This window comes from Amblyomma maculatum, chromosome 9 (genome assembly GCF_055883805.1).
Source record: "Amblyomma maculatum isolate TAMU_Amacu chromosome 9, ASM5588380v1, whole genome shotgun sequence".
Lineage (NCBI taxonomy): Eukaryota > Metazoa > Arthropoda > Arachnida > Ixodida > Ixodidae > Amblyomma > Amblyomma maculatum.
The window spans coordinates 64,913,414-64,935,290 of NC_139352.1; the positions used below are offsets into that span (position 1 = coordinate 64,913,414).

The 21,877-nt window shown below is 45.5% G+C and overlaps 1 protein-coding gene across 1 annotated transcript in view; it reads left to right on the plus strand.

Annotated features, from left to right (window-relative positions):
- Positions 1-20,878, plus strand: part of LOC146179248 (calcium-activated chloride channel regulator 1-like) — a 28,623-nt gene extending 7,745 nt beyond the window's left edge. The window contains exons 8-13 of the mRNA XM_084580157.1: positions 3,454-3,753; positions 5,834-6,052; positions 6,872-7,145; positions 11,587-11,763; positions 17,904-18,191; positions 19,982-20,878. Of these exons, the coding sequence (XP_084436283.1) occupies positions 3,454-3,753; positions 5,834-6,052; positions 6,872-7,145; positions 11,587-11,763; positions 17,904-18,191; positions 19,982-20,616 (1,893 nt within the window). The 3' untranslated portion in view covers positions 20,617-20,878. The remainder of the gene's footprint in view (positions 1-3,453; positions 3,754-5,833; positions 6,053-6,871; positions 7,146-11,586; positions 11,764-17,903; positions 18,192-19,981) is intronic.
- The last annotated feature ends 999 nt before the right edge of the window (positions 20,879-21,877 follow it).

Sequence of the window (21,877 nt, forward strand, 5' to 3'; positions counted from 1 at the left end):
CCGTTTAGGAGTGAAAAAAAAATAAATATCAGATGATCTCTTAGATGTCTCAAGAGGAGAATGGCGAAAGCCTACCCTTCCTACCCCATCACTTGCCTCGCTTCGCATGTCCCTTATCGGCGTTCGTCGCAGTGTTACATATAATTATATCTGGTTTACAGGGAAAGAAAGCTCAGTATATCTCATACTTTCTCCGGCAAGTGTGAGTTCGGACGGTACACCATCGCGCCTGTCGCGTGGTGTTCCTTGGCGCGCATTCAAGTTTGGCACTGCAGATGGCAGGAACGCTAGACAAGAAATAATCTCGCGGAATCTCGGGGAATATGACAGATCTAGCGCACAAATCTCAAGCAGAGAATTTCGTTTCATGAGCCCAGGAAGGGTTTCGCCTTAATAACCTCGTCAGAGGTCTAGTTAATGGCCACAGTACATGAAGTCGCCATTTAGCCACCCGTTGTGCTCGAGCGTGAGCAGCTAAATGCGTGGAAAAACATCAGAGGTGGTAAGTGGAGCAACACTTGCTGTTGGGCTAGTTGGTTCAAATCCATATTTGGGAACACAGCGCGGAACTGGACGCAACACAAGAAAACGAAGGTAGACAGGACGGAGTGTTTTCTTGTGTTTTCTTTCTTGTGTTGCGCCCAGTTCCGCGCTGTGTCCCCCCCCCCCCCCCCCAAAAAAAAAAAAAAAAAGTGGAGCAAGTAGATATTGAGGAAGCTTCAATACAGTTGACATGTAGCACGTCAACTCGCCCAGTTTGTTAACCTCATCCTAAACACTTAAGTAAGGAGAATCCGTATAGATGACGATCGTGAAAAGTATTGATGCTGTCGAAATGATGAACTCATTAAAATTTATAAGGTCGCAACGATGCGAGCACCGGGACAAGACAAAAACTGAGAGCACTGCAGAACTAGCACTGGAGAAATGAGAAAGCGTGGGCGCTGTTACTGCTGTCTTTGCGACACTAGACACATCCTCATTTAATTAATTTTTAAACAATTTAGTAACTTTTACTATTTTCTTGTTGTTTATTTGTTTATTCTTCAACCCTACTTGGCGTCCTTACTCTATAAAAGAAGAATTCTGGTCTGGTTTTCAGGAAGAAAGCGTAGAGCAACGAACTCCCTCTACTCTCGATGTGCGGTCGACGCGTAATAATTTTACTGAAAGTTTTTATTTTTTAGAGAGGTGTATCGAGCCCAAAGCGAACTCTTGAGTGGGTGAGCATTCTTATGAGCCGGTACGTCGGAGGAAAGTTTGTTATAATCATCTACCCTCTATGTGGCACTGATGAATTGTATATATTGACCTTTTTGCATTCTTGTTGTTTCGAACGTAGAGTAATGGTTAGCGTGCTAGGTTTGGACGCATAAAGGCGGTGATTCGATTCCCGTCATAGACCCGATTTGTTTTTTGTGTCAGTTCATGATGACACGCTCCGGTGACATGCTTTGGTGGCAAGTACTGATGACACGTTCCGATGACCCCACTTTCTGAGCCAAGAAATGTTGTCGCATCAAAAGCCGTATTCATTCAAACCATTATTTCATTTCATCAGGGATTTTCAGGTGGCGCCATATTTGTAGCTGCTCCGACTGGGACGACTAGGGTAGGGTGTGATGGGAAATTGTCGCATAGTCATCATAACGTAAGGCTCACACAATCCTCGCCGGAGAAAATGGAGTGCGAAAATTCCTGACACCATATTCAATTACTGCTGTCTAACTGTTTAGCGGATACTAATGAAGCGCCGAAAAACGTTCCGCAGTTTCAAGGATCTTAGGGACTGCATAAAGCCATAAAGCAAGTTTCGCTCGCAGTAGAACAGACGCTACGTCATTTTCTACTTGTGGTGACGGTCGTTCGATGTGACACATCTTGTGCTGAATAAATGCCCTTCAATATTTTCCTCGTTACTTGGCTTAGGTTGGGAACGTATATACCGAAAAAGACTTTTCGATCATCTATTTAAAGCGTCTAGCAATTGAGGTTTTCACAGGAAACTTTAAAAAAAGAAGCTCTGTTGACAGATAGCAGTTCACTTTCGAGATAATTAGTGGCAGGGACATCTTTCATGATATTGCACAGCGCTAAGAGAACATATACACATACGTTGCGCCTAGCATCTTCTCTTTCATCCCATCTTTCAACGCTGTGTATATTCGCTTTTGTCGTCAATATATACACCAAGCAGACTGACTGAGCACATGTTATTTAACAACTTTTGCGTTATTTTCCATCGTACTAACGCCCCAACTCAAGTTAAAGTAGGGCCGAATTTAGGGCGTCATTGAGTAAAAAGGACCGAAAATAGTTTTGCTTTGCAAGATGTAAGCGCAGCAAAGAAAACAAACAAGTGTAATCCAGCATAGCGCTAGCAACGGATGGATATATTTTCACGACTGCTGGCTCCCCACAGCAACATGCTCTTGTTCTATGCAGAAGAATAAAGTTGGTTGATTTTGGCGCACATTAGTACCTCTATTTCTTAAACTTGGTAAATCTCGGATAGTCGACCATCGAGTATTATGTGCCAAGCGATTATGGGCATCGTGTCTACCTTCTCTGCGTCTTTGGTTTTCTCCTGCGATCGCTGATCATTGCGTTATCACCCGCTAAACAGGTAAAATTAATTTCAATCCATTAAATTCAGAAGGTGCTGACATTTCGCTAAAGGAGAATGGAGGCCACAAAACACTTGCTCATGACACTTAAACGAGATTCCATGCGAAAAGGAAACCATGTATAATTAAATTAGGCAGCAGGATGCATAGATCGTGACACAATAGAATAAGAAGTGTAACCTACAAAAAGGATTTCAAATATCCTTCATTTTTTTTAGAACATGCAGCTGGGCCACTGCACCACACCATTTTTAGATTTATTGCCTTGGTTTTGGGTGCAATAACTGAAAAGGTATATTCGCGAATGACAGCAAATTACATGACGCGCAGTTTATATTTTAATGGTGTTTCTATGTGCTCGCATGAGGTGGTCCCTATTTTTCCCTTGAGTGGCGCTTCAATGCACAAATATTGATTGCCAGATTTTTTTTCGACTGTTTGCAAGGAATATAGATGATCCATCCAGAGCTATTGATGGATAATGTGCTTCATTCTCCCATTTAGACCTCGCCTCTGTCAGTGGCGACCGATCAATGTAGCAAAAGTGATGAACGTCGAGATGATTAGAAATTTGTCCTACTTGTTATAAACTACGACACAAATTGTAGTAGAACAAATCGCTGCTTTTACTGTCGGAATTTTTAAAGTTTACTATACGTTCATACTCTCTAGGTTTTGTCCGAGCCGCTTCCACAAATGATGAATACAGCGTGCACAGACCTGATACCTCGTCCTTTTGCTCACGAGTGAATGTCAGTAGTCGCCTATGGAGTCATGGGAGGAAGAGAAGCAGTCAATCTCAAGTCTCCACTCTATCTTTCTACAGGTGCTGACCACAGCTGAAGAGAGTCCGGAAGGCGCAAAAATTGTACTGATGAGCGACGGCGAAGAAAACGAGACTCCACATCTAACTGACGTCATGCCGGAAGTACCAGCGGCCAAGGTAGAAGTCAGTACTTTGGCTCTTGGTCCAGAGGCTGACGACAGGCTCCAGACGTTAGCAATCGCCACCAAAGGCAAAGCGTTCGCCTTCAATGAACTCCAGGGGAACACGGCTCTTCAAATCGAAAGAGCGTTTGTGGAAGCTACTACTACGCAGGCTGACGAGGCTTCGGAAAGATACACTGTGGTTCGTACTGCTGTAGCTATTGCATGTGACGCTGATTTATTAGTATATAGTGAGTTTTATGGCAATATCTCGAAGATAATTTTCCCGCGCCTCTTCACGTCTCTTGTCTTGGTCGTTGAAAAACCGATTGGCAACATTGGTTTAAGAAATGACCTCCGCTACATCATCGATGTTCTGTGGAGACCGGCAATATGTTTAAATGTGAATAATATTAGTAATAATAATTGGTCCACAGGAATGGAAAGGCGCAGTATCTGTCACACGTGTTTCTGTGGATACCTGAACCGCACCGTAAGGGAAGGGAGAAGGCGGGAGTGAAAGTGGAAAGGGAGAAAGAGGAGCCATAGTGGAGGACTATGAAGTAATTTCGACCTCCCTGGGGGTCTTTAACCTGCGCTGACATCGCACAGCACATGGTGGTGGCGGTGAGGACCGAACCCGGGTAATCCGGCGCAGTAGTCGGCGTCTTACCACTGCATCACCGCGGCGGGGCTTAGAGAGAATCGGAATCTAGCATTTTGAATAACACGAAGAAATCAGGGAAATGTTGTCAGCTGGAAGACGGCAAAGAGTGAATTTCAGACGAGAGCTATTGGAAGGAGTGATGTTGTATGTGTGTACTTGACGTCTCCAGACGTGGTTGGTACTGTGCTGCTGAACTCTGTACGTTGGCTAGCTGGAGCCCAATAGGCGGCCAGCACCAGCTGTGAAACGATGGTTGCAGTGGAGCTCAACCTCTCGGTACAAGGTGTCACCATTTCTGGTCGAGGATTGTGGGGAGAGCCTTTGAGGCCCGCATAACTGCCGCTGTCGCAAAGAGCAGCCGCTAACAGCTGTATTCGCAAAAAAGAAACGATTCGTGGAAGAGCGAATAGCGGTGACCACGATAAGTTGAATGCTTTAGGTTTAAAGAGAAATATAGAGTTGAAAAGGTATTTTACAGCGATGGTGGGTGGCTGCAGACCGCAAAACCATCGCTACATTGAGACGTGTTAACTGCGTATACTGTATCCTTCCTATACTGTTTTTCTGATAGGCAGTATTAGGCAGTAGTACTCAAAGAGACTCCCACCCGTAGCTTATAACAAACTCAACATCAAAATATCGCATTTCAGTTGCATGCATGTGGTGCACAAAAGAAATCAAACTAAAGCGAGAGAAACGCGTGAAACTGTCCCCTCCCCCTAATATTTATACTCAACAAGTACCATTCGGTACAGCGAAGGATAGTTTACCCTCGTCAACATTTTGTGTCAGTAGGGCCGGGATACTGCTCGGAGAAGGTACTTTCCGCAATAAACCATTTTCTTCAGTGTTATAATTTCGAAGAAGAATTATATCCAGAAACGGCTAAGAAGATCGCAATGCTTTATCCAAAAACCACTTTCGAGAACATGGTGGGCAAACATGTGACATCGTGCCTGACGTCAGCAATGTCTTTTGGTACTGAGAGGAACGCAGTTAGGTTCATTTTACTTTAATCATAAGCATCAAAGGCGTCAAAACCAAGCATGAGGAAGGCGGCTTGACTTTTCGACATTACAACCTGCCGGCAGATAACATTGGATTCTCTTTCATAGCACTTAAGCTCTGGTACTCCGATCGAAACATTTTTCTTCCTGTGCCTTCTACCCATGTTCGTGCCGATTCCCGTTGATGACCAGCCACAATTTCTGCGGCACTGTCATTGACGAAAGCCATTCATCTTAGTTTAGAAGGTAAAGTTGAGCCACAGCGACCATAGCTTGGAAAGGGAAATGCCTTGAGTCATTTCCCGGAATATTTGAAGGAAACATTCTCAAAAAGCCTGATTAGTGAGCAAATTGATCAACCTCTATAAGGTGGAGTACTGTACTGTATCCGCGCAAAACCAGTTTGCCTCCACCCTCCACAAATGGCAAGCTTCTTAATACACAAACAGGGAATGCAATTACACTTTAAATTGCTGTTTTTAGCAGAAAAGGCCTGGTAATTTTTTTCCATAAGCGCTCTTCTCAGGAACCCCGACCTAGTTTGCTCACAGAACCCTGTACTCATCAGAAGGTATATCTAATTCCTTTTTTCCTCCCGCTAACAGATCATCGACAGCTCCAAAATTTTCAGAACATTGCATATGGAGGCGTTCATGCTTGAGAAGAGTTTGGGCAGTAACACTATGGTCCTGATTCAACGCGTTTGTCCGACCAATGCATCGATCACCGCTTGGCTCGCTGATCCCACAAGGCAAACTTGCCACAATTGCCTCGAAGAGGATAAAGGAGGAATGAAGATTATCTCCATACCCACCCCGGCAAAGGTGAGCAAGCAATATAAGTTCTGAAACTTTATAACTTCTCTCGTTCCTGCTCTGTTCGTCTCACATCAGCAAAAATATTTAAACATTCGCTGATTTCTTATTGTTATTATAGTGACAAACGTGGAAGTGGAGGTGCGAAATATGAACGGCAGAGAAGTGTTTGAACTCAGTGTATGTGTGTTGGTATGTGACGAAGGCGTGCGCCATGTCACATGATCAAGCACGGTCGCTAACTGATCGTGACAACGCACGTGTCCGGCATGAGAGCTGCATAAGCGTGCGTTAGTGGGTGATAATGAGGAATCAAGTTTATGAGAACGTGGAGGCCTGGTATGCTCGGACGACAGCTGCAACGATGAGAAAGACATGACTTTGACGTACGAAGAACCGCGATGAGCCACTGAGAGGTATAGATTGGTAATGCCGTGCTAAAGATTGCCTAGAGAATTCAGCATTAATAGTCTAATAGGCCGACATATAACAGATAGCTGAGGAAGTAGACAGGCATTGCTGTTCAGTGGCTCTGCTCAGGGCGCTCGGCGACTGATGCTGAGATGTGGGTTCTTTTCTGACAGTGATGGGAGCATACATGGGACAGACTAACTAGCAAAACGCTCGCATACTATGCGACTTCAGTGCACACAATTAAACTCAAGCGGTTGACTTTTACGAAACCCATCACTACGGGATCTTTCGTAGCCGATGCCAATTTGGGGCATTAAAGCTACGGAGAAAAAAAAATAATGCACTGGGAAAGTGGCGGAGTTACCGATCTACTGACTGACAGCTTGATTAATTGATTTATTTATTTATTTACAGGCAGGGAAGTGGATGCTTCATGTTTTAACTTCTAGTCCTGACAAAGTAGAGGTCAACATCCAAGTCAAGTCTCAAGCCGCGGATCCACATGACGAGCCGATTCGTGCCTCCTGCCGCATGGCCAGTATATCAGTGGAAAAGCCGAATGAAGCCGTAATACTAGCCGAAGTCAGGAAGGGAAAGAAGATCGTGCTTAACGCCGATGTCAGAGCAGAGGTCAGCAGACCGAAGCCGCCGTACAAAGTTGGCGTTGCTCTCAACGACGACGGTTGGGGTAGGAATCCTTTTGTTTCGGATAGTACTTTTCTCCTCTCGGGGCTTCGCTGTATCATTTTGAAAATGACACATTGAAGACAGGACGCCTCTAATACAGGGCCGTACATAACGAGAGTAGATTGAAAGGTTGAAAAAAAAGGGCTTAAAAGCACAAGCCCGAAGCTTCGTGACGTGCTCTATTTAGGTGAAGAGCCGTTAGTCTCGTAGCTTTTGCTGTTGCCAACACAATACTGCATGGCGTAGCAGTGTGTGGTAGACCTCTATTCCGCGCCGTCTAATGGCAAACACCCACCCTCTCTCCGTCCCAAGCAGGTCCTTACCGTTGCCCTTATTTTGCGCCAGGTGTTCACAGATAGGAACCTAATTCAGGCGCCCCTTCGATAGCTTGTGCACCGGGAGAACCTACATTGAGCGTCTGTGCCGGTCACGATGATCACCGAAGCACAACGAGTACCACCGTTCAGCGGACCTTGATTTGTTTAGAAGGGAAAATGTTGTGTAGTCATGCATTTCTTGCTTTGTGCTCTCTTGCATTCTTCGCAGTCTCTGCTATCACTGTCGGCAGATAAGATGGTAGCAATAGTAATAATAAAAACTGCTCTCATCGTAAAAGATGGTTGGAATATCGAGGAAAACAGATAACTAACAGAATGTACGGATTTTTTTACGTGTGGAGAAACAGCCAAACTACTGATTGACAAAAAAATGAGAAAGGTTGAATGCTGCTGAACCGAATATGGAGAAAAAGCTTTGTTGTTGTTGTCCAAATAACTTATGGCACATACCCACAGAGGGGGATCGGCCAAGAATTGGGTAGCAATGCAAGTATACTTGCATTAAAAAAAATGATTTGAGGGGTAGAGGAAAGGAATCAAACGGGAAATAAGTGAAATATAAAATGAAAAGTGGTAACACTCACGGGAGATTGAGACTACACTTATAAAACAAGTGTAGTTTAAATATTTAGCAAGGCAAACGATTTGAGTCTAGTAGAAAATTTTGCATGGCGGTAAAAACGGACCTCTGACTGTGCCCAAGGAAGGTGGCGCCAAATGATAACAATGTCGGGCTGCTTAAACTAAGGCCAAGCTGTTGCAATGGCCTTTCCATCAACTGTTTTCTCAACGTAGTAAAGCTGAGGGTGACCGAGCGTTCTTCTTTTTCTTCGTCTTCCTCTTCTTCTTCCTCTCCTTCTTCCTCTTCTTCTTCCTCTCCTTCTTCCTCTCCTTTTTCCTCTTCTTCTTCCTGTTTGTCTTCTTCGTCTTCGTCTTCTTTGCGGCTGTTCAAGGTCATTCTTGACTGCGGCCACGGACTACGCGACAGGCCGAAACCTGGCGTAGTATTCCTTTCGCAATAAAATTTCGCCAGCTGCGTTTGCAGATTTGGTGTTAACTTTTCGGCAATAGCTGACTGCAAGAGTATTGGTGCCAACGGGAGCAGTCTATGCGGTGGGGCTGAGTGCACAAGAAAAACAATATGTTGCATGTCAGTGCAGATAACAGTCATACTGGAAGAAGATAGAGTGATACGTAAGTAGGTCATAGGTTTTGCCAAAAAAAAAAAAAACAAAAATTTGGCAATGAAAAACGGACAAATAAGCTAAATACATTGATAATGTCTCACGAAACTGCACTGAAAGATCACTGCCGAATTTGCTTTCCTATAGGCAGAGTAGCATGCCAGTAAGTAACGCCGGCGATTTTTTTTTTACTTAAAGACCCTCTCTCTCTCTGACTCACTGACTGAGAGCGGTCACAGGGGCTGGCGCAGGTGCTTACTGCACAGTGCCTTGGTGGGGGATCTATTGAAGCGGCACCTGATTGCAGTTCCTATCTATACGTAGGATAGGGGGGAAGATACAAAGCTCGTTGCGATAGGCGAGAGATCTTCCTCCTCCTACACGCTTCAAACTGTCGGCACTCCGCAAGGGTCCATTCCTTCTCCCTTTTTGTTAACGTCACCCTAATCACCCTCGTCCGAAAACTGTCAGACATCCCGCATCTGAAACACACTCTCTATGCCGACGACATCACGCTGTAAACCACTCACGGCAGTGACGGCGGTATAGAAGACACCTTAAAGGAAGCAGCCACCCAGACCGAAAATTACGCAAGGAGCATAAGACTGTCTTACTCCCCAGATAAGTCCGAACTGCTGCTCATCCGCCCAAAGAACCGCCATTCCCCCGCTTCCCTATTACTATTTAACTGAATGGGAGCCCAGCACCGGAGGCTGAAACCCTCCACGTATTGGACCTACACATCCAGAGCAATGGAGAAACACCACCACCCTAAAAAAATCAGGCAGGTTGCAGGCGCGATACCGCACATCATCCGCAGAGTTTCGGGCCACCATAGGGGCATGAAGGAGCGCGACCTTCGTCGCCTCATCGATGCCTTCGTCCTCAGCCGTGTGCTTTACAGTACTCCTTGCCTACAACTGTCCAAACATGACCTAAACGGTTTGGATGCCTTGATCCGCAAGGCATACAAGGTCGCACTTCATCTTACCCTCAACACACCCACAGAAAGATTGCTAGGCCTGGGTCCACACAACATGATTGAGGAGCTCGCGGAGGCCCACCGACAGGCCCCAATACATCATACGCACACATCCTCTGGATGGTATATCCTAGACTCCCTTGGAATAAGGATACCGGCTAACGACCCAACCATTCTCTCCATTCCTCGACACATCCACCAAGGGCTACTTATAAAGCCACTCCCAAACAATATGCATCCATCCTATCATGATCAACGCCGCAGAGCCCGTGCAAAGGCGCTCCACAGATATTATGGCGGTGAGTCGGACGCCGTATGGGTGGACATTGCATGTTCCGGTGAAGAAGCGACCGCAGCCGGGGTGGATTCCTCATCATCTCTCATCCCATTACCTCTCCCCCCAGACACCTCCCCAAAAGCTGCAGAGAAAGCTGCCATTGCACTAGCCATAACCCGCACGGAAGCCAAGTACATTTTAACACATTCAGAAACAGCAATTCTAAATTTTGCGCGAGGCCGAGTCCATGTCCCTGCTTTTAGCATACTAGACTCGCCCGATGCAACCCCGCCACGCCTTGTGGAGCTATGGGTGCCTGCGCACACCGGAAATCCCGGAAACGAGGCTGCCAACCTTTTAGCTCGAGGTTCTTTAAACTAAGCTCAGGTGGCCTCTAATCCGGTATTTACGAAGGACCGCATGCGCTCGTTCAGCGAGCTGACGCAAGCCTACAGAGCCTCGCACCAGCTCTACCTCCCACCCCACCCCTCCCTAGACAATAAACACGCAACACTATGGCGCAGACTGCAAACACTCTCTTCCTTCACCCCTTACCCATTCTCACTACCATCCCTCCTTCCACACTTCTGCTTGTACCCTTTGCCCAGAATCCTCTGCCTCTTCCCTCCACATCCTCTTCCTCTGCCCGGCGGACCCTACCCCGCGGGGCCTAGAGGAATTGAATACCTGGGAGGACTGGGAGACCCTGCTGCGTTCGGAGGACCCGGCCGTGCAGACCATCGCCACCAGCCGGGCTGCCAGTGTTATGATCCTAAGGGACATAAACACTTGAGTTTCAGTGGGGTCATGCGGGGACCCAAGGGCCTGCGCGCCCGGTATTCCTACTTGTAATAAAGGTTTTCTCTCTCTCTCTAGGCGAGAGAGGGTGAGTTTAGTTAGATGGCACGCACTCCCAGCGCCCACATTATAATCATCGCGACAGTAATAGTAGCTGTGTTACTCAGAAATAAGTAAGACATACAAGTTTCCAACGTAAATATGAGATTCACCCGTGAGATAACAAAACTTTGCGTCATAATTAGGCAATCAATTATTCCGGATATGTTCGTATACTTAGTTGCCCTGTTTTCTTTAGTATGCACGACGTAAAATACATTGACATTCCTAGCACTGACTGTATAGTTTTAACGCATTCGAAGTGTTCCCACTAGATGACAAGCACTATTGCTGGGATATATACGCAGCGCGTCTTTATAAACTGAATATATAAACGAGCGTAAAAAAGAACCAAGTGATCACCACAGTCTTGAAAGGTTAATTTCGCATGCCAACGCTCATTTTTGGTAGCGCGATTTACAGCACTTGCTCAGTAATTACACTTCAGCTTATTTGTACCGTCGGTTCCAAATTCAACATCCTACTTAGCCTACTGTACCTACATGGGCAGTAGTGCAGTTTATATGACGAATGTGTGCTGGAGATTTCAAACAAGAATGCCGAATATTTGATTCTTGATATCTAGCTAAGACACTGTGCCCCATTTCCGCATCTTAGCTACAAAGGGTAAGTCGAAGAGACAAGGCAGCTGTGTGTCACAATGTCGTCGGGTTTTGTAGCTTACTGGACACCTAATAACGTGTTTAATTGTATGTTTTTACATGTATACAGCTCATACTTCTGTTCTCGCACATTGTCACCAGATCCAGACATCCAGGCGAACGACGGTGCATACAGTGGATACTTCACCAGCTTTGTCGGAAAAGGGAGATACTCCGTTACGGCCCAAGTGTCGGGACACGACAAGACAACACTTGCGGATCGAAGGCCCGGCTGTCGGAGTGTCCCCAGCTCTACCATTTTGCTTGCTTCAACGCCTGGTGAGCTCTACGACAATTATAATTGTGCGGCTGGACAAGTCCTGCTCTGCATGGCAGGCTCAACGTGTTCATTTAACGCAATGCATCTCACGAGCCTCCTGCATTCTAAGGAGAAAGCCGCTCTAGGCTCATGGAACGAAGTCCCGTGCGCGAGAGTTGTGCGCAAGATCTGTCATATTCCGCGAGATTACACGAGATTAGTTCTTGCATAGCGTTTCTGCAATCTGCAATGTCACACTTGAACATGCGCCAAGGAACGCCATGGGACAGGAGCGATGGTGTACATGGTCCGAACACACCGGAGACAGTGTGACCGATACGGCGCCTTTCCTTTCCTGTAAACCAAATATAATCGTATATAGCACTGCAGTGAATGCCGATAAGAGGCAAACAATAATGGGAGAGGAAGGGTAGGTTTTCGCAATTCTCCTATTAGGAGGCCTCTAAGAAACTCTCTGGCAGGCTTCCGCTTTATTATTTCATGTGCAAACATTAAAAGTATTTCGCCTTGGGATCAACCAAAAGAGCTAGTGATAGATTAAAAATGCTTATTTATATATGCATGCTAATATTTCATAAAGAAATGTGACCTTGCTTTATATTTGTTGTGGACTTCCTAAATATAAATAAACGTACCGTTCTTGCAAGCTTCGCATTCTATAATAGTTTTAATTGCGATTCGTTCCTGAGTTTCGGATGTGTAATGTGCGGCTGAACCCCGGCGCGGCGCAACCCTTTCGAACGCCTTGTGTTCACTGTGCTTCTGTGTGTGATGTGGCGTCACAGGTGCCTCGCTGAGGCGCGCCGCACTCCCGCCCGCGCAATGTACCTAGCCTTGCAGAGGCTGCGTCTCGTCATGTGGCACCCTCTGTCTAGACAGTTAGAAACGGACGGCGAGGCGCGGTTTCTGCGGCACTGGCACACACGCTTTTATGTTGTACAGAAAAGCAGACTTGAGATGCTTGTCGTACTTTATTAGACCCCCCCCACCCCCCCTTTCTATTGTTTTTTTTTTCTCTGTGAGAAATCATGTTTTTGAGTTTAAGTACCCTATAGTGGTTTGTATGGTGCTTTGGTCTGTGAGTAAGGTGCGTTTTTGTATGTATGTATGTATGTACAAAATAAATTATCTTTGTGTGTAGTTGCACTTGATCTTAGCCGAAAGGCCGAGAAGTGATAATTTTTGTATGTTGTACGTGGAGGCAGGCTTGAGGCGCCTGCGTCAACTCTATCAAAGCGGCGACCCCTCCCCCATTGCCCCCCCCCCCCCCCACACACACACACACAAACACCTGCACCCTTATGACTGGTTTCGGGATGAGGCCCACTCGCCGAGTGGAAGAGGACCCCACGTTTTAAGGAAAAAATCTTTATATGCTCATGGAATGAAATCCCATGCGCGAGAGTTATGCGCGAGACCTGTCATATTCTGCGAAATGTGTTCTTGCCTAGCGTTCCTGCCATCTGCAATCCCACACTTGCCATGGAACGCCACGCAAAAGAACAGATGATGTACCGTCCAAACACACTTGCCGGAGAAAGTGTGACAGATACTGTGCCTTTCCTTTCCGCAAACTAATTATAATTATATATAGCACTGCAACGAACGCTGATAAGATGCAAACGAAGAGAGAGGCAAGTGATACCAGAGCAGAGGGAGGATAGGTTTCAGTCATTCCATTCTAGTTCACTATAGTCATTGCCCTGTTAAGATATGTAAGAGACCCTCTAATGTTTTTTACTCTGTCCGTACGTATTTAATGACTTCTAAGGGCGTGATACGTTTTCTTCTCCGGTCGGTTTGATCTCGGAACTAACGGCACTTACGGAATGAATAGCAGAAGAAGCAACGGAAGAGCTACACGATGGCATTACCCTGCGACCTGGCCGAGCGGAGCTTTTGTGCAAGTGTGCTTGGCCTCGTGTGCGTAAAGAGCCTGCTACATTGCCCATACTTCCGGTCCTTCACTCCGTCACTGGTGTTCAAGATTGTAATCTAGAAGTCCTGGTTGAGAGCTTGGCAAAAAACAAACAAACAACAACTAAATGTTCGCCACGATGACGATAGTTTTCACTTTGATGCGCTCAGACTTTAAATCTCCAGTTTTATGCGCTGTGTTTCTACCCTCTCTCGCAATCTGAGCTTACGATTCTTGCGATGCGATGCGCACGCCTCTTTGCGGAGAAGCTCCTCACCGACTCTCTCATTCATTAATCACAGTGAGGACTTAATTTTTTCGCTCGAAGCGAGTGGGCACTAGCAACCAGGCCTCATACCCATCCTGCCAGCCTGATGCTCGGTTGGGAGAGAAAGCAGTAGCCGCTTTCAGTTTCTGCGCACGACGCGGTCACAAGGAGCCGCTCCATTACTAGAGGGATTTCATACTACTGTCGCTTGGCACGAGCGCTTAATAATTATACATATATGACGTTTCACTGTTGTGAATGACTGTTAGGTTAGAGCCACGCCTGTTTATAACCCGTGCTTCGAATTCCGTTTTCATGCGCGCTGGAAGACCGTACCTTTTCCTTGTAGAGCACGTAGCTCCAAAGGTAGCAACGTGGAATACACTTTTTCACAGTGAGTGCACAAAGATGCCATTCTTGCCTAGTCGTACACACAACGTATTCAGGGCAGCGGATCAAGTACTCTTAAATATTAAGTGGTCGATTATGCAACCGGGGATTGTTGACGACATAAAGTTAATATAACAGTTCTTTGTCAGAGGCACCCTACCACTGTAACCTCCTACGGGGCCGTCTACATCACTGTTCGAGCAGAGAGTGCGTGTGCCTGTGTGAAGAAATTAAGGAATCGGATCCATAAAAATAGGTTCAAATGCTTCTATTTGCGTTGGATTAAGCGTTTAACTACGTTAAACAGGCGTATTTTATAGCTGCAGCGTTTTATTGCTGACAAGGGTAGCGAAATGTCAGTGCACGTACTGTTTCACTGTATAGGAACGCCAGCAAACTCGGTAGGAAATATAACCCCCTAAACAAAGTACTGTCAGTAGCGATGCACACAGGTAGCTACTATCTCGCTGAAGCACGGGCGTGCCGGCAAAACCTTTCTACCCTCAGGGCCTTAAACACGATAGTAGGCATCCTTTCATCTTGGCAATTTATGACCAGGCATGGATTATATAGGAGACTATAATGAAGACTAAGTTAACGGGGCGCCGTGAGGAAACAGGCATTGGACGTGCACTGTCGCGGTTACCGCTGACGCTCCACGTTGCTTACGCGTAATTACAGCTTGGCTGGCCCGTTTTGAGCTATGGAACGAAATATGATAGGGGTAACTTTAAGAGACAGGAAGCGTGCAGAGTGGGTCAGAGAAATAACTCAAGTTACTGACATTCTAGTGGAAATCAGGAAGAAGAAATGGGCATTGGCAGGACATGTAGTGCGACGAGAGGATAACCGATGGTCGCTTAGGGTAACAAACTGGATTCCAAGGGAAGGAAATTGTAGGCAAGGGCGGCAGAAAGTTAGGTGGGCGGATGAGGTTAAGAAATTCGCAGGGGTCAAATGGATGCAGGTAGCCACACCGTGCAGGGAGCCCATAACCGGGTTAATTGGAGAAATATGGGAGAGGCCTCAGTGGGTATAGTCAGGCTGATGATGATGATGATGATGACGACAATGGCCTGTTTTTGTCAAGAATATGCTTCGTGTCGAATTGTGAAAAAGATTCGCCTGTGAATGCTTGCACAAGTGTTCCCAACACTGACATTCTTTGTATGCATGTGTCGAAAAATAAAACGATATTCAATTTAATTCTTGCTATAATTAGAGTGACACACTGCAGAAATGCATGCGCGGCGTTTACTGTTTTGATTGCATGCACGTCTAAGCAACAGCACAAAGAAAGCTGTGTCTTAAGAAACCATTGTGTACTATTTTCAGTATGCCACCTGTCAGCCCCAACGTGGCAGCAAGTATGAGCAAGTATTATGCACGCTTGATATCAACGCCTCAGCGCAAGCATTTACTTTTTTGCTCGATCAAATTGTGCCACGCGTCTGATGTATTCCAGCACTGAGGACGCTACTTGTTAGGATCAGCATAGCTGCATACATCATATCCCCCAGAACAAACAAACAAAAACTATCGCAACACGAAGGATGCAGACAAGCCCACTGCAGCACGTGTGCGCGCAGGCAGAAGCAAACAAGAGATGATGATGAATCAATATTTATTGGGCCCGAAATAAATCGGTGGTGCATGCAGGCACCGAACAGTATGTAGAGGCGACGAACACGCGCTGAAGCGAAATCGAAAAGAAAAAAAAAACGCGTTACAAAGACATTCTACCCGTTCCAAAGCAATAGTCATGCTGTGAGTAAATGTACGTATCTCTATACAACATAGGCTCTTTGGCACATAGGGGTAAGAGGATGAGTAAAGGCATGAAAGCAACATTTTCAAGTATAGTTTGTTCATCTTGCGAGGATATTGCGAATTTCTAAGTGTATATAATTCTTGTCAAATATTGTGTCTTTTTTTTGGGGGGGGGGGGGGGGGGGGGAGGAATTCTTACAAAACAGTTGAGCATGACTGCGCTACTAGGTCTATCCTGTCCGTATTCAGTAGGCCCACCTTCATTCAGTGGAAAGCAAGAAACCTACTTGTCTTAATGGGTATAGCGCGCCCATTTGGCAATCCGAATGGCATGGTTGGATTCCTGCGTAGTCACCCAGGCGGAAAAAACTATGGAAAATTTTCTCATGTTACGACAGAATTTCTGTGCGGTTTTTGACGGGAAACCTGTTGTGACAACAGAACATGCTGTAATAATATCAGACATATCTGTAGTTACAACCGAAAAGTGCTACAGAACTACAGACAACAGAAATATACTACAGAAAAACTACAGAAATACAGAAAAGTACTACAGAACTACAGAAAAATTTGATGGTTACGACAGAACTGCAGGATATTTTGTCGTATTTTTGACACAGTGCTGTAGTTTTTTTCGACTGGGCAAGTTTAACCCAATTTTATTTTCAGCTAGATAGTAATATCACTTGATCGCAGTAGCCTTGATGAGAAATTCGATGTGAGTCCTAATAATTTTCACCTGCTTTTTTATTTAGAGGGTCCAGCTAACATAGTCACTTCCTCGCAGTGTGTGGACGGCCGCACGGACGGACAAGTGAAGAAAGTTAAAAATACACCCGTTAAATTAATTTCTGCAACACACACCATCCCGTAACCGTACATCTTACGTTACAATGTTTTAGCCCCACGGGGAATGTTACGAGCTTTGTGAAAAAAAGCGCCTTGTCACAAATGGTCTGCTGGTAACCCTTGGAGTCTGAACGAAGCGAAACATCCCAAGAGCGGGGGTGAAGGTAAGATGCACAAATGAAGGTTATAGAGGTGTGTTGGGCTGTTGAACCTGTTGTTATTGCAGTTTACTTCCGTGAGGAGAGTGCTTTGTTCTGGAATTCCTCCCGTCGTGAGGTTTCTTGGGAGGACAACAATTTTAAAGTGAAAGCCATACATGTCTCATGAGTGGCATGGACAGGAAGGTTCTGCAGGAAACAAGAAAAAAAAATGTTGTTGTGCCTCGCTCAGGTCGCAGTTGCCATACAGCGCCATATACACCAAACCAGAGCGCGGGGCAACCCCATGCACAACAGATAGATACTTTTGTGGCAGGGTCTTTCCTGTCCCCTTTCCCTCTACCTTGTAGCCTCTGTCGCGCTTTTTGTCATTTCCCCTCTTCCGTATCTAATTAAGACTAAACCCTTCTTCGTGCAGCATTTCGGTGCACTTATAAAATTTATCTGCCTGATTGGCATGCATCCACTAGTTTACATCAAGCGACATCAAGTGGCCTAGCGCAGCGGGTGTTATCAGCGGATGAAGAGGGGAGTGGGTGTCGTCAGAGGAAGAGCAAGAGTGGAGAGGGCGCCTCAGAGAAGAAGGATGAGTGCAGAGGGAATCGTGCCACCGGTCACGTTGTGGCGATCGCCACAAGAGGAAGCGTAGGAATCTCGCGAGTGAGCTTTTCCGTTCGTATACTTAGGCTACCCTAAGTGTCGTTGCTGATTTTTTTCTACGCATTTTGAGGAACACGTTTATCGTCTCTTATCAAAGTTTTCTATGAAACAAAATATTCCGCGCAGGTTCTGACTTTGATGCGGACTATGAGCACATGGTGGACGACTTCATTGTCCCCAACACAAGTGGCGAAGAGAATGACGGAACTTATTCGGTCGAAGAAGGAGTCGACCTTTTCCAGAGGGTGGCATCAGGAGGATCGTTTCAAGTGAGGGAAGAAATTCTGGAAGAGCACGTCCCTCCAGCAGACATCCGGGACCTCAAAGTGGTCACAATACTGCCAGGCGAAAACAACACTCTATTGGTAACGCTCACGTGGACGTGGCCTGGAGCACACATGACTTCTGGGAATGGTAAGCATCATTTGAAAGTTAACAGAGCATACTGTGGAGCCAGTTGGACAGACATTAGTTAAACCAAAAATGCAGCGTTTTGACAGCGCAAGGGAGACAACGACAAGCTGTAGCTCTGTCCTGTCCTCGTCTCCCATGTCCTGTCAAAACGGTATGTTTTTTGTTTCGCTAATATCATTTGAAAGTGATGTTTCTTTTGGTAATATGATACCTGGTTTAAAAAAGACCCTTAAACGTTAGTGAATTTTTATTCCATCATAGGTAGTGGTTGTCATTCAGGATAAAGAACTATACGAATTTCAGTTGATAGGTAGACATTTGATCTGCGTGGTGTGAGCTGTGTTCGATACTGTTAAAGCGCAGGCTAATCGCTGGACGTATGGAAGAGGAAGAATTGAGGGTCAAAATAAGTGAATTATTAATGGAGCGCATTTACCGTTTAATTAAAACACACACAAACACCAAGGAATGAGCGGAAAAAAGAATCGGGAAGAAATGGTAGAGAACAGAAGAACAGAAGAATGGAAGAGAGAAAGAAGTAAAGAGAAAAAGAATGCTAGATTTATCTGTGCAGCTAGATTTATCTTCTCTACCTACTCTGGCGACACTAGCGTCAGTAATCTAAAAACTGTGATCTTTGACACCACCGTTTACGTGGTGATAGGTCGCCTGTGAAAATGTGCTGGTATACTATTATACTGATCATTTATCCCTCCATCCATAAAGTGTATAATATACAACGCACATTTTTACCTCGTTTGAATTATTTCTTCTTGGTGTGAGGAGCTAAAATAAAGTCAATTCGAAAAAGCTATATGTACCTGAAAAAGAAAGCGCCCGATATATAGCAAATGTTGATAACGCGTGCACACCGAGGAACCATATGTTGGATTCAATAGATTCAATATCTTAACAGGTCAAGGACTCTACGAGAATTATGTAGCATTCAGGTACAAACATTCTATTAATTGTGTTCTAGAGAAATGCTTAGAAATCCCCAGTTAATAAACAAAGTTCCTTAGATATCCCCATAGAAATTATTTGTAAAGCTACGTTCCTTTCTGCTGCACACAATAAGGACGATCAACGCTGTGTTTGCTTGTCACTCACACCACACGATGACACACACTAATACTAAGTTGAGGACTATGCCTGGAAGAAAGTAGCCTGCATGATATTTCTTTACGACTGTGCTTGTGCGGAATTGTTTGTTTTCATATATGCGCATGCGCCTTGTTTTTGTATTGTTGCCACCAAAGTAGAGTTTCAGTTTCGTGCTGTGTATTTACATAACGACTGTGCACTTATGCAACTATATGCTGCATTATTTTTTTTTTTCTTTTTGTAAACAGTAGCAGGGTAGCCAACCGGAATTCATTCTTTCTGGTTAACATCCCTGCTTTCCGCTCTCATTTTCTCCTACTCCTTGTAAACAGTATAGGCTAACGGGTTTATAAGCTAATTTTATGCTGTTCCTACTAAGTAACACTTACGTGGTTATTGAGAATTTTGTGCAGCCTTTCCGGTGTGCTTGTAATGCACAAATGGATACACACTGCCTTCAAGCGAAATCTTTTTTCCTTTTTGTCCGGGCCTACCCACGTCGTTTTGATATAAACAGAAAAACTTGGCTTAACTTGACTTCAAATATGCATACCTGTTATTAAGGGAAGACGTCATCAGACGCGATAAGCTTTGGTTACGCCGCATTGGACAGCCACTATGTCTAGTCTAAAAATCACACAAATTACACATAAATTACCTAAATGTCTGTTGATTATCTTTTGCAGCTTCTTCTATAGAAATTCGAACTTGCACGGCACCCGGGGAATTGAACTTTGCTTTTGAGAGTCAAACAGCAATCACAAAGGAGGATGTGGTCGAAGGAAACCTTGACCCTCTCCCCTCCGGCACCAAACATCAAGTCACCATCTCTCTACCCCGCCCCTTTGCAACACCAAGAGTAGACGGCGCCACCGACTGGAAAGCCTACCTTGCTTCTCGAGTCACAAACAGCGATGGGCTCAAGTCCAGGACGTCCAACATTGTGCCGGTGTATTACACGTCTGCACCTGTGACCCCCACGGCGACTACGACTAGATTGGATACCAGTACGGGGCATGCAACCACAGTGGCTACGACGACAGCGGCTAAGACTACAGTGGCTACGACCACAGGGATTTCGACAACAGTGGCTACGACCATAGCAGCTACGACAACGGAGGCAACCACAAATCAGCCGAGTACAACAGCAAACACCAGCACAACAAGCGTTCTCAATACCATGGGAGACTATACAACTGCGGATGGAGCCCAGAAGACGCAGACATCGAGTGTTTTATCGCCAATGTGGAGGTGGATTTTGATTGGTGGTCTCGCTGGGTTTATCCTGAATGCCGTCGTGGTTGGCTGCTTACGAAAGTGAGCTTTCTCGTCAGTTGATCTCAACTGAGGCAATAAATGATTGCAAAGCAGTAAGCTCAGCGGTGAATTAAAGGGAGCTGACAACGTTGGTTTACACGAACTGCAGACGTGTGCTCATTGCGCAGCTTCAAATAAATTTATCTGTCTCAGGTTCCGATTACTAAATCATGAATTATTTCTATGAAACAGTAATGCTCATGCTGCGGGAAACTCTAAGTGGATTTCTATGCGTGCTGTCTCTCTCTTAGGTGCACACAGCAGGACAAGGAACACAAACTGAACGGGGACTTCGCAAAGCGCCGTTTTTTTTATTAAATCTTGTTTCGACTGATACAAGCGTCTTCTATTTACGCGCACACGTTTCCAAGGATATGTTCAGAAACGTGCAGTATGACAGGAGCATATACAGAAAGGGGACGCCACAGAGTTCCGACTTCCACTCTGCACATGCTTAACTTCTACTCTATATATGCTGCACAGAGATATATACACTTCATCGCAGGATGATTGAAAAATGAAAGAAAAAACAGTTGAAAAGACAATCAGACATGTAAGAGAGTTTCAATTAAGAGCTATGCTGGCAGAAAAATATTTTACATTTCGTTTTCTGGTTTGGTTTGGTTTGTGGGGTTTAACGTCCCAAAGCGACTCAGGCTATGAGAGACGCCGTAGTGGAGGACTCCGGAAATTTCGACCACCTGGGGTTCTTTAACGTGCACTGACATCGCACAGCACACGGACGCCACTCCGTTTCGCCCCCACCGAAATGCAGCCGCCGAGGCCGGGATTTGAGCCCTGGTTGTGTTCGACAAGGGGCGCGCGATGTACCGTTACAAGTCATGGCGTCACTAGGCCATTCATGCATATATGAAGCTGACGCTGCCGGACGTCCGATCCAGGTGTCCGTGCGGCGCCTTTCATTTGCCGCTTCCTCGAACGCCGAACCACACAGCAAACAGAAGCAGACCCAGATGTTTAGGAGGCGTTAGTAAAGCACGAATCAGCGACGTTTTAAATTGACTTACAGGATAGCAAGTGCGCAGTATCGGTCACAATTCTCCGCGGACACATGTACCACGCCGTAAAGGCAGGGAGAAAGGTGGGAATGAAAGAAGAAAGGGAGATAGAAATTCCGTACTGGAGGGCTGCGATCAATCACGCTATATTAGCTTTCACCTCATCGCGTTTTAGTGGTCCAAAGTGCTCTCTAGAATTTTTTTGTCCGAGCTCATGAATGCTTCAAGCCTGTTTAAAAATGTTAT